The sequence below is a fragment of the Leopardus geoffroyi genome, chromosome B2, assembly GCF_018350155.1.
Source record: "Leopardus geoffroyi isolate Oge1 chromosome B2, O.geoffroyi_Oge1_pat1.0, whole genome shotgun sequence".
NCBI lineage: Eukaryota > Metazoa > Chordata > Mammalia > Carnivora > Felidae > Leopardus > Leopardus geoffroyi.
In genome coordinates this window covers 34,575,179-34,592,330 of record NC_059332.1, presented here as the reverse complement: position 1 = coordinate 34,592,330, position 17,152 = coordinate 34,575,179, and the positions used below count along the sequence as shown (strand labels likewise).

Here is a 17,152-nt window from a genome sequence, read left to right as displayed (position 1 = left end):
AAGAGGCAGAGGGGGCAACAGAAGATCTGAAGTGGGCTCTGTGCTGATAGCAGTGAACCCTGTGCAGGGTTCAAACTCACAAACAGATCATGACCTGAGCAAGTCGGACACTCCACCGACTAGCCACCCAGGCGTCCCCACACTCATTTTATTCCTGATACCCAGTTTGAGTGCCAAAAAAAACCAGGAGTGTCTTGTTTTAATTTGCAGATTGGATGACTAGTGAAGTCAGAAACTTGTTTCATGGGTTTTTGGCCATTTTTATTTGGTTATCTACCTCCATTACCCAGCTCTATGTTGGCGTGCTTCCCTATTTGATTATGTGGTAAGGATTTGTTATATACTAAAGATGATGCATTTTTATAATTTTTCATCACATACTTTTCCAATTTTTTATTTGCCTTTCATTGTTATGTTTGTTAACGTTATTCAACAGAAAGTCCTTCCCCACCCCTGAACTACATAAACTGTCCTAGTTAATTTAATTACATCATGCTGAAGACCTGTGTGGTGTGTTCATATTGTAGTGTTGCCCAGAAGAGAATGTAACATGTTTAAAAAACAACCTAAACGAATTAAACCAGAATTCCTCAAACCAACGTGTTGGTTTACTGGACTGACCAGTCTAGGCAGTCTCACTAGGCCTTGTGTCAAATGTATGGGCCTAGAGCTCAGAGGGTTTTGGAAAACTTCATTGCTGTTGTCCTAGGAGAGCTTGTCGCAATCTCAAAAGAACCAGCAAACGGAGATGGAGTTAAACCATCCCCCTCCCCGGACCTCTGCTTTTCACTCTTCATTTGCCCTGAGTGTCCACAGGGGAGCCATTTAGCTGCCCCAGAGCAGGCCCAGGTTACAAGACTGCATTACTGCCCATTCTTTTTTTTTAAAAAAAAAATTTTTTTTTTCAACGTTTATTTATTTTTGGGACAGAGAGAGACAGAGCATGAACGGGGGAGGGGCAGAGAGAGAGGGAGACACAGAATCGGAAACAGGCTCCAGGCTCTGAGCCATCAGCCCAGAGCCCGACACGGGGCTCGAACTCACGGACCATGAGATCGTGACCTGGCTGGAGTCGGACGCTTAACCGACTGCGCCACCCAGGCGCCCCACTGCCCATTCTTTTATTTGTGAAACCTGTGGAATCTAACAGTCTGCCCTTCTGAGGAAAGGGATTTGCTGTTGGATGACTGTCTCATAGAAAATGGATGATTTATTGATAATAGAATCAGAATTACATTTACTCCAGAAATAAGGCCTAATGACACCAAAGAAGCTTGAATAGTCATCAGTTCTTTGTTTTTTGCCCGCCAATGTGGTGCCTTTGCAGTTGGCAAGGTATTAGTATCTTAACATCGCTTGCATAGTCTTCAGTATATGAGGATTAAATATATAAACTTGTATATATTACATGAAGATAGTATCTGAACCTTGAGACCTATTGAGGAGGAGGTTTGTCTGTCACTAAAGTCCTGTTTTTAAATGTTGGAATTTAAAAACTACACGCGTGATGTGCGTTTGTCTTTATGTCTTTGCACAAATGCCAGTCCACACCAAGTCCTTGTGATATCAAATATCCCCGTTAAAAAGCCAGAAGATTGAAGATGATGTTAAGTGTTTAGAAGTTTTAACGAATTAAGTTTACGTTAGTATGTAGCTGTGTTGCTGACCATACCATTCCTTATAAGGGAGGAGGCTTTTTTATCATAATCTTGTCCTTAATGCAGATGTAGTTTTTGCCCATTTTAATGCAATAACAATTGGCAGAACTGGACCGTGTTCTAGAAGTGCACCGGCTGCCTGCATTGGAGCTATGCTCCTAGAAGTTGTGCCTTTAAGACGTTGCATTGATTGCTTTGGATTTACTGAATACAGAAGAGAGGAACCATCAGTGTCAGAAATTAGTGAACACTAGGGGCTCCTGGGTGGCTTAGTTGGTTAAGTGGCTGACTTCAGGTCAGGTCATGATCTCATGGTTCTTGGTGGGTTCAAGCCCCCTGCATCGGGCTCTGTGCTGACAGCTCAGAGCCTAGAGCCTGCTTGGGATTCTGTGTCTCCCTCTCTGTGCCCCTCCCCTGCTCATGCTCTCTCCGTCTCAAAAATGAATAAAATGTTAAAAAAAAATTTAATAAATTAGTGGGCCCTACTATAAATCCTCTTGAGGTTCAATAACAAAGAGGGGTGAGTTTAGAGGGTCAGAGCCCTTGTTTGGTCTTCAGCAACTTATTTCAAAACAAATACGTATCCATCAGCATGTAAGGTTACTGGACTCTAACCTTCGTTTCAATAAACCATTCTGGGAAGTGCCCATTGCAGCAGAAAGTAATGAGTAACTTAAAAAGCAACTTTAAAAAAGACTCCAGTGATTCCCACATGGATATGAACACATTTTTGTAATCCCCTCACCTTGAGTGTGGGCTGGACTTAGTGACTGTTTTAACAGGTCAAGGCAAAAGTGACAGATGTTACTTCTACGATTGGGTTACAAAGGGCTGTGCCTGCTGTCTTCTCTGCCCCCCTCTCTCGTTCTGTCTTGGAACTCTTTCTGGGGAAGCAAGCCGCCACGTGAGTAGCAGTATGGGGAGGCCCACAGTCTGCATCCTGCAGGCAACCACTGAGTCTGGAGGCAGATCCCGATAGCTTAATTGCAGCCCTGTGAGAACCCTTGAGACAGAGACATCCCTAACCCACAAAAACAGAAACGTTTAAGCCACTGAGTTCTGTGGTAATGTGCTCTGTATGCAGCAACAGGTAACTAATACAGGGATGTAAGACAAAGCATTTAAGATACCCATCCAGTTAGCATCTCAGATCTAAATGACTAGTCCTCTCTTGACCATATCAGCCCAGGCCTAGTCCCTGGTGAAGTTTGGGCATCACAACCATCCTTACGCCCCAGCCCAAGGCAGAGGCAAGTGAGAAGGCAACTTGGTTAGACAGGTGCTGATTTTATTGATTTTCTATGTACTTTCAAAGATGAGATTCAAGGTACCCTTAGGAGTTTAAGGTAAAGCCACTTGAGCTGATAAGCAGTTACTAGCTTTCAACCAAAATCATTACTGTGACTGGAGAGGTTGAATTCTGAGTTTCTTTGAAGATCAAGCAAAAGGTGAAATGCTGGCTGACTCCTAAACAGATTTGCAGATCCTTCCCCAGGACTGGTCATTAGTAAACCGACTCCTGCTTTGGTGAAACGTGCTGTTCCTGGCAAGAGCAAGGTGCAGGCTATTGGCAGATGCTCCTTAAGTTCCCCCAGAAGCTTCTGTGGACCACCATGGTTGCCATTGTAGTGAGAAATTTTGAGAAGGTAGACTTAGAAATGTTTCTTTTCATATGAAAAGTAAAATTATGAGAAATAAATGGATGTAAAGTAGAAAAGGCACTAAGCTACAAAAGTTGTCAAATTCTGTTCATCAAGTTTGCATAAAGCAAATGCCTGACTGAAATAATTTTATCAACACAAGAAAATATGAATGGGATTTTTTTTAAGTAGGCTTCACAGTGTACTACCCAACACGGGACTTGAACTCACAACCCTGAGATCAAGGCCTGAGCCAAGAGCAAGAGTCAGATGCTTACCCAACTGAGCCACTAAGGCACCTCTGAATATGATTGTTCTTAAGTCTCACTCCAATAGTTCCCATTACCAACAACAGGACGATGCTGGGGTGCTCATTCCAAATCCATCTGAACTGTAGAAGAAACATCACTGGGTAGGTTGTCAGGGCATTGGTTAAAAAGCATGCCCTACAGGGGTGCCTGGCTGGCTCAGTTGGTAGAGCATGGGACTCTTGCCAAAGTCATGAGTTCAAACCCCATGTTGGAAGGCAGAGTTCACTTAAAAAAAAAAAAAAAAACAGTGCCCTTACAGCCCAGGAATGAGAGACTTTACTGTATCAGTGACTGCTCCTTGATCAAGTAACAAGATCCATTACAGATTTGTTCTGTGTTTACCTCCCCTCCTCTACCAGCAGCTACATTTTCTCTTTACCAAGTAAATGCGCAAGACCAGGAAAAACTACCTACCTCTCAGGATTATCCACTGCAGATAATCAGCAAGCCCTGTTTCTAGGTACCACCTCCAGGCAGGGAGTAGCCTAAAGAACCTGTCTTCATCTTTGCTACAAGGAGGTATTCCCTAAATCAAGCTCCCCTCTGGAGGCTGGCAAAAGATTCACCATTGAGTGCCAAATCCAAAGTCGTTTTGTTTTGTTCTTACAAGAAATGTAATCTATTACTAAAACAAATTACTTGGACACAAGTAACAAATTTCTTAAGCTGGGGGCCAGTCCTGATTGAGTCGGAGTGGGCACTATGAGGGAACGTAATGGAGTTTACTCTCCTAAGTTTTTAGATCCTATGTTCACCCAGTCTTTATAGGACTTCCTGATAGATTTGGGTTCTGGTGGCCCCTCCATTCCTTACCCACCTCTGATCATCAATAAGAAAACAGTTAAGAAAGGAGAAGCAAAGGACCCCCTAAGCCCCAACCTGAAATGATCTGGCATGACAACCGCCTCTCCCTCAGCTGCCCTTTGAGAGCTGGGTGGCAGTGCCTGGGGTGCCTGCAAACGAATGTATCCTCAGGCTCTCGAGACTCAGACCTGGGAAGCCCTGAGACGTGGACTCAGCCCTCTCATTTTCCAGAGGAGAGGCCTCCAGGGAGTAACGTGATCGCCGGTATGAAGGGGATACGATGAGAACTGGGGCCCCGTCAGGAGAGTACCGCCCATGTCTCTCTGAATATCTTTAATGTGGGTCACTGTAGTTCTGCTCCTCCTGAAAGTGTTCTGCATACGGTAGGAGGTCTTGTCTCAGGAGAGTGTCAGGTTCTAATCCTATAGTGAAAGGCTTCAGGGTATCAGACCTATAGTGGCCAGGAACAGGGAAGCGTGGACGGAACAAGTTTTTATCGCTGAAGAATTCGATTCCTTAATTTTCCATTGTCAGGGAAATAGATGACCTGTGGTATTAAAAAAAAAAAAATCGCAAGAGTATAAAATTTGACACTTTTAGAAAGCCAAGCAAAACCAAATTCCCCATGTATGCGCCCTATGTCCCCCGGAAGCTTACGTTTTGATTCAGCCCTACCCAGACAGGCAAATTTCATTTGTGTATAAAATAATAGTCAATGTGCATCAAGTAAAAACTCAGGTCTCTTAAATAAATATCATTTTTAAAAAGCAATCTTGGGCAAGAACAAAGCTAGAAGCATGATACCATGGCTCCCTGATTTCAACCTATATTACAAAACTTAAAACGGTATGGTATTGGCATAAAAGCAGACACACAGATCAGTGGAACACAGTAGACGGCCCAGAAATGAACCTATGCTGTGGCCAATTTATGACAAGTCGTGAATATACAATGGGGAAAGGGCAGTCTTTTCACTAAATGGTACCGGGAAACTGGCCCACTACCTTACACCATACACAAAAGTTAAATCAAAATGGGTTAAAGACTTTAATATCAGGCCTGAAACCATAAAGCCGCTAGAAGAAAACACAGGCGGTAAGCTCCTTGACATAGATCGTGGCAACGATTTTTTGAATTTAACACCAAAAGCGAAAGAAAAAAAAAAAAAAAACACCAAAACCATGTGGAACTACACAAAAAGCTCTGCACAGCAAAGGAAACCATCAACCAATAAAAAAGCAGCCTGAAGGGGTGCCTGGGTGGCACAGTCGGTTAAGCGTCCGTCTTCAGCCAGGTCACGATCTCGCAGTCTGTGAGTTCGAGCCCCGCGTCAGGCTCTGGGCTGATGGCTCAGAGCCTGGAGCCTGTTTCCGATTCTGTGTCTCCCTCTCTCTCTGCCCCTCCCCCGTTCATGCTCTGTCTCTCTCTGTCCCAAAAATAAATAAACGTTGAAAAAAGCAGCCTGCTGAATGGGAGGAGACATTTGCAAATCATGTATCCAAAATATATCAAGAACTCCTATAAATCAATAGCAAGAAAACAATCTAAAAATGAGCAAAGAAAAAAAGGAATAAATATAAATAAATAAATACATAAAAAATGAGCAAAGGATCTGTATAGACATTTTCCCAAAGAAAACATACAGATGGCCAACAGGCACATAGAAAGATGCTCCACATCATTAACTCTCAGGGAAATGCAAATCAAAACCACAATATCACGTCACACCTTTTAGAAAGGCGACTATCGAAAAGACAAAAAAAAAAGTGTTGGCAAGGTTATGGAGAAAAGAGAACATCTGTGCACTGTTGATGGGATTATGAGTTGGTGCAGCCACTACGAAAAACAGTATGGAGGTTCCTCAAAAGATTAGAAATGGAACTGCCATATGGTCCAGCAATTCCATTTGGGGGTATTTATCCAAAGAAAAACATACTAATTCAAAAAGATGTACGCATTCCCATGTTCATGGCAGCGCTATTTACAGCCTAACTGTCCATCAGTGGACACTTAAAACTTGTGCTATGGAGGGATGCCTGGGGGACTCAGTCGATTGAGGATCCAGCTCTTGACTACAGCTCAGGTCATGATCCCAGGGTTATAAGATTGAGCCTCGCATCAGGCTCCACACTGAGCGTGGAGGCTACTTAAGATTCCCTGTCTCTCTCTCTCTCTCTCTCTCTGCCCCTCTCCCTCGCTTGCATGCTCTCTCACTCTCTCTAAAATAAAATTTAAAAAAACTTTTTTTTAACTGTGCTATAGAGGCTCCTGGGTGGCTCAGTGGTTAAGCATCATCAGACTCCTGGTTTCAGCTCAGGTCATGATCTCACAGATTCGTGGGTTCCAGTCCTGTGCTGGGCTCCGCACTGAATGTGTGGTGCTTGCTTGGGATTCTCTCTCTCTGCCCCTCCCCGACTTGTGCTGTCTCTGTCTCTCAAAATAAATAAACTTAAAAAAAATTGTGCTATATATCCATATTGGAATGTTATTCAGCCAAAAAAAAAAAAATGAAATTTTGCCATTTGTGACAACATGAATGGACCTCCAGGGCATTATGCTAAGTGAAATGTCAGAAAAAGACAAATACTGCATATAATCTCTGTGGAATCTTGAAAGGTAAAAAACAAAAAGACAGGTGCCTGGGTGCCTCAGCTGGTTAAGCATCCAACTTTTAATTTGGGGTCAGGTCGTGATCTCACTGTTCATGAGTTCAAGCCCCACTTCTGGCTCTGCACTGACACTGCAGAGCCTGCTTGGAATTCTCTCTATCTCTCTCTCTTAAAAATAAATAAATATTAAAAACAATGACAAGCTCATAGATACGGAAGGATAGGAGAAATGGGTGAAAAGACATAGAGGTGTGGTTACCTTTGATTCAGCAATTCTACTCCAGAATTTATCAACAGAAGCAACACGTTCTTATCTGTGAGAACAATCCTCAATGGCTAATAACCAAGGTCTTGTTTAGCCATTAAAGAGTACACCAGGGCTATGGAGTTTGTGGCTTTAAAAAACTTTAATAATGAACGTTGAAAAAAAAATGAGAAAATGTTTACACTCTAACAGTTTGCTATTCAAAGTGTAGCCATTACGTGAAGCAGGTTAGGAACAGTGTCTATGGCCCCTGAATCAGAATTTCCATTTTAAGAAGATTCCCAGGTAGGTTGTATGCATATTAGAGTTTGAGAATCACCTAATAAGGGGGGGGGGGGGGCGGGCAATGTTTATTATTATTGAAAAAAGTATATCTATGTGGGCAAGGACTGGAAGGTACTTTGCAGAAATTAAAATCGTTTAAATGGAGATAACCCCAGGGCGCCTGGGTGGCTCAGTCGGTTAAGCAGCCGACTTTGGCTCAGGTCATGATCTTGCACTCCCTGAGTTCGAGCCCCGTGTCGGGCTCTGTGCTGGCAACTCAGAACCCGGAGCCTGCTCCGGATTCTGTGTCTCCCCCTCTCTCTGTCCCTCCCATGCTCATGCTCTGTCTCTCTCTGTCTCTCAAAAATAAATAAATGTTAAAAAAAAGTTTCTTTTTAATGGAGATAACCCCTTCTACCCACACGAAGGGCCTAGCCTGCTGTAGGTCCTCAATAAATGGCAGCTATTTGGAAGTGATACTATGATGGGCTTTTATATTTTTTTAATGTGTTCCTTAATATTCTTGTTAAATCACATTTTGGAAACCTGAAAGGCAATAAGGAAATTGATATGTTGTGCTTCCTTTTCAACCAGACGTTAAAATCAGTTAAAGTCATATTTTTCTTTTTGTGTTGGCTATCAGGAAGCATAAGGAAGGTAGTATTTCTATTAGCCTAGCTTTCTAGAATATTTGTTTTCCTCTCTGTGACTTTTATTTCTTTTTAATTAGGTTTTCTATTTTTCTTACAGATCACTTAAAGTCTTTCTGAAAATAAAGGCCCCATTTACAAGAATGACTTCTAAGCAGTCTGTTCTTGTTTGCCAGGCTCCACAGAAAGATGAGTTTATGAAACCACCTGGCTGTTCGACATTATTTCTTCCTGTTCTTTTTCCACTTCTCAAGTAAGAGGTAAAACAAGGGGGGTCTCAGATGCCAGCTAGCTCCTGCGGGAGTCACTGCTCCTCCCCCCAGGCCCTACGCCAGCCCCTACACCCGGCCCCACGGGCCATTCCGCCTGATGAGTCTGTAAGGAAACGGAGGCCAAGGAGGCCACAGCCCTTCCCCAAGGCAGGCAGACCACCCAACGGTGGGATTACTCACCAGCACGCCAGCTGCTTCAGACTTCCTCTGCAATGAAAAAGAGAGCGTTATGTGTATACACCCGGGCCTCGTTTGCAGGATAATTCCCTGCACACAACTCCCTCGCCAAACCAGATCAGATTTCTTCACTCTCGAGAAGGCTCGCATTGTTGTTGTTGTTCGTAACGTGTACCAGCTTGTAACCGCATTTTGCATGTGGTGTCCCTTATCAGACGGTAAGGTCCAATCAGACCGCTTCCCTCACCGCTGTCCCCCCAGTGTCTGGAGGTGTCAGCGGGCACCTGGAGCCCAGGAGCTGTTAGTGGTCGGGCAGGTGATTACGTAAGCGGTAGAGATACCGGAAGGACAGAACGAGGAGAGAACTAACATTTGTTAATCGCCCGAATAACCTGTAGGCTTTGTTAGTGATTTACCCACTACCTAATCCTTCACACAATCTTTTGTTTTTTTTGAGATACAATTCACTAACACGAAATCTACTCAACTCAAAGCGTACAGGTTGGTGAGTTCCAGGATAATCACTGGGCTGTGCAGCCATCACCGCTGTTAGGCCCCCCGGGTGGCTCAATTGGCTAAGCGTCCAACTTCGGCTCAGGTCATGATCTCGAAGTTGGTGAGTTCAAGCCCCACATCAGGCCCTGAGCCGACAGTACAGAACCTGCTTGGGAGTCTCTCTCTCTCTCTCTCTCTCTCTCTCTCTCCTGCCCCTCCCCCACTTGTGTGCTCACACGCGCACCCTCTCTCTAAAAATTTATTTTTAATAAATAAGCTTTGGAAATAAATAAAAATAAATAAAATTTAAAAAATAAATGAAAATAAACTTTAAAAATAAATAAATAAGTGGGATCATACAATACATGGTCTTTTGTGTATGGCTCCTTTCACTTGCAACGTCTTCAAGGTTCATCCACTTGGTAGCAATTATCAGTACTTCTTATAGCTGAATAATATTCCACCGTGTAGATTTACACATATTATTTATCCAGGTCATCAGCTGACTCACGTTTGGTTGGTTTCCACTTCCTGGCTTTCGCGCCGCTATGAAGGTTTATATCCAAGTTTTTGTGCAAACGTGTTTGCAGTTTTCTTGCCTACGTATCTAGGAATAAATGTGTGAGTCACAGAGCACCTCTCTCTATGTTGAACCATTTGAGGAACTGCCGTCCTGTTTTCTATAGCAATAGCGCAATTTTACCTTTTCACGAGCGGTGTATGAGAGTTCCTTTCTCCACGTGCTCACCAACACCTGTTACTGTTCATCTTTTTTATCAGCCATCCTAGTGGGATGTGAAGTAATAGCTCATTGTGGTTTTAATTTGCATTTTCCTAATAACTAGTGATGGCAACTGTCTTGGCAATTTGGATATTTTCTTTGGAGAAATGTCTATTCAAATCCTTTGCCCACTTTAAAAATGGGGTTCTTCGTAGTTTTATTTGTCAAGTTGTAGGAGTCCTTATTATATTCTGGATATTAGAATTATGATTTGCAAACACATTCTCCCATTCCGTGGGTTGTCTTTTCTTCACTTTCTTGTTGGTGTCCTTTGACACACCAAAGCTTTCATTTTTTATGAAATCCAATTTATATGTATTTTTTCCTTTGGTCGCTTGTGTATTAGGTGTCACGTCTAAGAAACCACCACCTAAACCAAGGTCACAAGGATTTAGACCTATGTTTTCTTCTAAGAGTTTTATAATGTTACATATTACATTTAGGTCTTTGATCCATTTTCAGTTAATTTTTATATATCATGTGAGGTGGGCAGTCCAACTTCATTCTTTTTTTTTTTTTTAATGTTTATTTATTTTTGAGAGAGAGACAGACAGAGTGAGAGCAGGGAAGAGGCAGAGAGAGAGAGGGAGACATAGAATTTGAAGCAGGCTCCAGGCTCCAAGTTGTCAGCACAGAGCCTAACCTGGGGCTCGAACCCATGAACTGTGAGATCATGACCTGAGCTAAAACCAGACACTTAACCAACTGGGCCACCCAAGATGCCCCCGACTTCATTCTTTTGCATGTAGATGTCTGGTTGTTCTAACACCATTTACTGAAAAGACTATTCTTTCCCTCCATTGAATGGTCTTGGCATCTCTGTTGAAAATCAGTTTGCCATTTATGTTTGGGTTCATTTCTGGACTCTTAATTTTATTCCATTGATCTGTATGTCTATCCTCATGCCAGGACCACACCATCTTGATTACTGTAGCTTTGTAGTAAGTTTTGAAATCAGGGCATGTGTGTCCTCCAACTTGTGTTCTTCTTCATGATTGTTTTGGCTCTTCTGGGTCCCTTGCATTTCCATACGAATTTGAGGATCAGCTTACCAAGTTTTGCAAAAAGCCAGCTGGTATTTTGATAAGGATTGCACTGAATCTGTAGATCAGTTTGGGGAGCATTGCCATTGTAATATGAAGTGTTCTCATCCATGAATGTGGATGCTCCCATTGATTTAGGCCTTTAATTTCTTTCAACAACGGTTTTTAATTTTCTTTTTTTTTTTTTTTTTAATTTTTTTTTTTCAACGTTTATTTATTTTTGGGACAGAGAGAGACAGAGCATGAACGGTGGAGGGGCAGAGAGAGAGGGAGACACAGAATCGGAAACAGGCTCCAGGCTCTGAGCCATCAGCCCAGAGCCCGACGCGGGGCTTGAACTCACGGACCGCGAGATCGTGACCTGGCTGAAGTCGGACGCTTAACCGACTGCGCCACCCAGGCGCCCCGGTTTTTAATTTTCATGTACAAACCTCACACTTCTTTTGTTAAATTTTTTTCTACATATTTTATTTATTTTTTTTAATTTTTTTTTTAACGTTTATTTATTTTTGAGACAGAGAGAGACAGAGCATGAACAGGGGAGGGTCAGAGAGAGGGAGACACAGATTCTGAAACAGGCTCCAGGCTCTGAGCTGTCAGCACAGAGCCTGACGCGGGGCTCAAACTCACGGACCGCGAGATCATGACCTGAGCCGAAGTCGGCCGCTTAACCGACTGAGCCACCCAGGCGCGCCCCTACATATTTTATTTTTTGATGCTATTATAAGAGACACTGCTTTCTGACAAGTCATTTTCAGATTGTTCACTGCCGTGTGTACGAATGTGATAGATTTTTGTATATTGTTTATATCCTGCAGCCTCGCTAATGTTGCATGTTACCTTTCATGGTTTTTTAGTGGATTCTTTAGCACGTTCCACATGCAAAATCATGTCATCTGCTAGTAGAGATAGTAGTACTTCGTCCTCTCCAAACTGGATTTCTTTTCCTTCTTTTTCTTGCCTAACTACCCTGGCTATAACCTCCAGTATGCTCTTCAACTGCAGTGCCAATGGCAGACATCCTTGTCTTGTGCCTGAGCACGATCTTTTGAAGTAGGTAATTTTTTCAACCGAGGAGAAACCTGCCACCTCACCCTGTAAAAACGGGGCTCGGATGAGGAAACGCTCAGCGAAGTTGAGTCATGTCTGCAGTCACAGCTGGTTAGCAACGGAGCCCCAGTTTTAAAACCAGGTCTGACTCCAAAGCCCACACTCATTCTCCTCTGCCTCCTTAACCCTTAACGAGCGGATCAGCAACCATGTACTCATGCAAACCTTCACTTCTGTCATCGTTTCCTTCATGTCACACAATAATAGCGGTGGCAGAGCAGGAGTTAGTGTCCTGCTCTTTCGTGGAAAGCACCTTGAGGAAAGCGACTTGGAGGAACTGGGACTCAAATTCTGCCTGCCAGGGCACCTGGGTGGCTCAGTCGCTTAAGTATCTGACTTCGGCTCTGGTCCTGATCTCGCGGTTTGTGAGTTCGAGCCCCGCGTCGGGCTCTGTGCTGACAGCTCGGAGCTCGGAGCCTGGAGCCGGCTTCGGATTCTGTGTCTCCCTCTCTCTCTGCCCCTCCCCCACTTATGCTCTGTCTCTCTGTCTCTCTCAAAACTAAATAAACATTAAAAAAATTTTTTTTTTTTTAATTCTGCTTTCCCGACCCAATTTTGTGCTTTGACAGCAGCGATAGCTGCTTCACTAAGTAGTTAGATGTGTTCAGAAAGGTTATGTGGGTGTTTCCTAACAGGTTATAAACAAGAAGGGTAAATTGAATCCTGCATGATAGTGAGGGAACTAAAATATGGAGAGAAAAGAATCTGAAAAGATTGAAACAGGTGCATGGGGCACGAAAGAAGAGGGACAAGGAAAGAGACGAAAAGCCAACTGACATTTTGACCAGTAAATAAAGGGTCAAAGAGACAAACCCATCTCTCCACAAGGAAGCGCTGTAAAGGGAACTCCGCGCCGCGCGTAACATTTCTTTCCAGCTAAAAGAATCCCTTGTGAAAAGGAAAGAATGCAAATGAGAACTACAAAAATGTTCTCTGCAGTGTTTCCAGATTTAAGGTTGGCCCCGCCTGGGGGCTAAAAGCTGAACAAAATGCCTCCGGCGGCGGCCCCTGCTGCAGCCTCCCTTGGAAAAACCTCCATCGCTGGAGAAAGTGCTGGTTGTGCAGATGCTGCTGGACCCCCGCCTCCAACCCGTCCCCCCAGGGCTGCTGTGCAGATTAAACAAAGATGGCCCCCGGGAACAAACCTTACATCACTCCTGCACAGGCAAAGCCTCAGTACATACTAGTCCCATTTCCCTTCCCCTCACGGGGTTTTCAAGGCACCCAGACCTTAAGTGTTCCCAGAACCTAGGAACTATCGGCCCCCTCCTTCAACAGAAAGACACCTCTCTCTCCTCTCCTCCTTGGTCCAGCTCATTCTAGCAATTTGGTTTTCAGCTTTCATCCTGTAACTTAGGCGTGCGAGTCTTCCACTGCCAGAGGAGGATGAGATGTCTAATGACTTCCTTATGGAGCAGTGGGCCCTGGGCTGAGCCAGAGTCCGGTCATTTTTGCCCCCACCTTTCTGTGTAGCCCTGGGGCGGGGGCTGGGGGGGGGGTCTCCCTTCCGGGCTTCAAGTTCCTCCTCTGGGAAGCATCCTTGGTCCCCGGGGGGCAAAGGAATTTGCCTCCCCCTTCTAGTTCAGGTCAATGGGGCGAAGACTGTGGGGAAAGTGGGCAATTTTGGATTCACAAGCATGTGAGACAGGCCTTGCCCTATGACTAGGAGATACAATTTGTGCCCTGAAAAAGCCCCTCGAGACAGGGGAAGAGCCTAAAGAGAAACGGGAGCAGAAAGCACCATAAGAGGAAGAAAGGTCAGTTGGGAAGGAGTCAGAAAAGGCTAAAGCATCCGTCTGGGCTTCGGGTCTCCTACAACTGACTCGTGACTCAGGGGTAGGATTTGGGCAGAAGGAAATCGAAACAGGATGGCACACAGACAACCCCAAGGCTATTCTAACTCAAGGGACCGCCCACCGTATGCATTCCAGGAGCTGTCACATCTGTCCCCTCACCTACCTTTCTCCTCCTGCCCCAACAACTCAGCGCCTCTCCTGACTGGCCGCTCCTCTCTCCACCAAGCAGACTCCCGGTGAACTTGGGGACCCAGCCCCAGCACCGCCTTCTCTAGGAGGCCGTACCTCGCCCCCCCAGGCTGGATCACGGTTCTCTCCCCTGGAGACCCTGACAGAAGTCAGGGGCGGGGGAGGCATGAGGACACCCTTCTATCACAGACAGCCTCTGCCCCACAGGTCTGTCATTGCCTCATCAGCCGCCAGTTTACAACCCCCACCCCCACTGGCTTTTGGCCTCTGGAACAAGGCCTGTGTCCAATTGGTCTTGGTGTCCGTCCCCAACCCCGGGCCAGGGACCAGTCCTCTGGTAACCGGCTGAGAGGAAGCCCCACCTCCCTGGGGGAGGGCAGGTTACCTTTTCCATCGGCCTTGTAGTCATCGGGGAGGAGCTTGTCCTGCCGGTAGCCCAGCACGAAGGCCAGAAAGGAGAGGATGAGGGCGTCTCCGATGCTGAGGATGGCCAGCATGAAGGCCCAGCGGATGGTGCACTGACCCAGCGTGTACTTGCCCGTCTGCTCCCCACACATGCGTCGCACCTCACTTGAGTCCCAGCCATCCGGGTAGACCAGGCAGCCGATCATGAGGCCTGTGGCTGAGGGGGCGGGAGGGGGTGAAGACGGCGTCAGGCTGGCTGTGCTCCGTCTGCTACCGCCCCCCCCCCTCACTGTTGCCACCTTGTCACTCTCCCGTCCTCCTTGAGAGGGTGGGCAGCTCCTACCATCGTTCTTGTAGAGCACAGGGGAGAAAACGGAGGATCCAAGAGTTAAAGGGACTTGCCCTTGGTGGGGATAGAGGCAGAAAGTGGAGCTCCTCCGCCCGGGGAAGGTTCTGCCATGGCACCAGGTGATCCTACCAGGCCCTCAGCCGTACCCCTCACTTTGGACTTGACGAGGCACTGGCTACTCTGGCTTCAAGCCCCTCCAAAATCTGGTCCCGACCCAGAGAACTCATCACTCCTAAGACGTATATTTGTTCATGCTCCGATATCTCTGAAATAATAAGAAAGCTTCAGGCCGTGGTTTGATTACAAGTATTTTTTTTCTTTTGGAGACAACTGGGTGGCTCAGTTAAGTGTCTGACTTCCACTCAGGCCATGATCTCCTGGTTAGTGAGTTCGAGCCCTGCATCAGGCTCTGTGCTGACAGGGCAGAGCCTGCTTAGAATTCTCTGTCTCCCTCTCTCTCTGTCCCTCCTCCACTCGCTCTCCCTCTCTCTCTCTCTCTTTCAAAATAAATAAATAAACTTTAAAAAAAAGAGGAGTATTTTTCCTTTTTACAAACATAGAATCATGGTATGTCCCACAACTTGGGAATCTTAGATTTAATAAAAACACAAAGTTTTCCAGCCTCATCTCTGGCTGCTTCCCTCCTGAACCTTTCATTCAAGCAAATAGGTCTCTCCCTCCTAACTCAGTGCATAACACTGCAGTTGTCCATACTTCCCTAAATTTGAGAATCCCCTGGAATATTTGTTTAAAATGCTGATTCCCAGGCCAGGGGTGGGCTCAGGAATCCCTGGGGGGGGGGGTTTAAAATTTTTTTTAATGTTTATTTTTGAGAGACAGAGAGACAGTGTGAGTGGGGGAGGGGCAGAGAGGGAGACACAGAATCCGAAGCAGGCTCCAGGCTCCAAGCTGTCAGCCCAGAGCCCGACGCGGGGCTCGAACTCACAAGCTGTGAGATCACGACCTGAGCCGAAGTCGGCCGCCCGACTGACTGAGCCACCCAGGTGCCCCGGGAATCCCTGTTTTGAAAATCATTCTTTCAGGTAATTCTCTCACTAGGAAAAGCGGGAAACACTAGAACGGGCTGCCTGGATTTCAAGCCCAGCTCTTTTCCTAACTAGCTGTGTGACTCGGAGCAAGCTACTTAAGCTTTTTTTTTTTTTTTTTTTTGGCCTCAGTTTTCTCGTCTATACAGTGGGAACATGAGTAGGCCCTACCTGTTTGGATTGCAGTGAGGTGCAAATGAGTTAATATTGGAAAAGTGCCTAGCACATACTTAGTGCTTCACGAGTGTTAGCTACAATTATCCCATCCTGTGCTTTCACTGACTTAGTATTTACAGGCAAAAATTTCATTTTCCCTACCTTCTCCTCACTTCCCTGCCCTCCCACCAAGGACCATCCCACCTTAGCTGCACAGATATGTGACACGATCCTGGGATGTGACCAAGGCCAACCCCAAGCACAACCACCATGCAGGCAGGGGGTTCCTTCCATTCTCTGTGCCGCCTTCTGAGCCCTCACCCTCCTTCCACAGGCCCAGAGGCTCTTCAGTTCCGAGGCTGTGCCCTACCCAGGAGCACCTCCGGGAAACACCTCACAGGACCCAGTTACCTACCTTGGGCTCCACTTGCGCTTGCAAGGAAAGTCAACAGATCAAACGCACAGTAAAGTATAAAGATCAGGATCCCCCCTCCCCGCTTAAATGTATCAACTCGCCTTTGATTTTACATGGGACAAGCTAATTCATATAAGCGTATAGGTCTTTTAGGTCCAAAATACTTCGTGTACCCTTTTCCTCTTGATCCTGACAACAGTTCTGTGAAGTAGGCCATGTATTAATATCCCATTTTACAGATTAGAAAACTGAGGTCTCAGAGAAACCAAGTGAGTTGCCCAGGGCAGAGTCAAGACCTGAACACATGCTCCTGGCTTTTTTTTTTTTTTTCCCTCAAAGTTAATTCCCTAAACTCTCAGACTGACATCACTCCAAAGAGCTGAATGTATTTCGTGCTGACATTTCAGACTTCGTGACAAAATGAGAAGTGTTTCAGGAAGATACTTAGCATAGGGGAGGGGGGACCTTCCCAGAGCCCTTCGGTAAAACCTATGGCCTTCCCCAGTTGGTGTAAGTCCAGAGTTTTGGTGCCAACCGTGGCCCCCACCTTAACCCGGGCGGAGGAGTGGAATGGGTCAATGTGGAAAGGAGTTGCCCTTCTGGACTTCCCATTCTCCCCATCTCCTCCCCTTGGTCCCCCTCTCCTTCCGTAGCATCTCTGGAAAATAGCCCAGGGCCTCCAACCTGGAAACAGGTTGTTACAATGGGTGCCCTGAC

At 45.6% G+C, this 17,152-nt stretch overlaps 1 protein-coding gene across 2 annotated transcripts in view; it reads right to left on the bottom strand.

Annotated features, from left to right (window-relative positions):
• Positions 1-2,925: 2,925 nt before the first annotated feature.
• Positions 2,926-17,152, bottom strand: part of LHFPL5 (LHFPL tetraspan subfamily member 5) — a 25,886-nt gene continuing 11,659 nt past the window's right edge. For both annotated transcript variants that reach the window (XM_045500778.1, XM_045500777.1), the window contains 3 exons: positions 14,450-14,686; positions 8,652-8,680; positions 2,926-4,943 (listed from right to left, as the gene is read on the bottom strand). In XM_045500778.1, the coding sequence (XP_045356734.1) occupies positions 8,670-8,680; positions 14,450-14,686 (248 nt within the window). In that variant the 3' untranslated portion in view covers positions 2,926-4,943; positions 8,652-8,669. The remainder of the gene's footprint in view (positions 4,944-8,651; positions 8,681-14,449; positions 14,687-17,152) is intronic.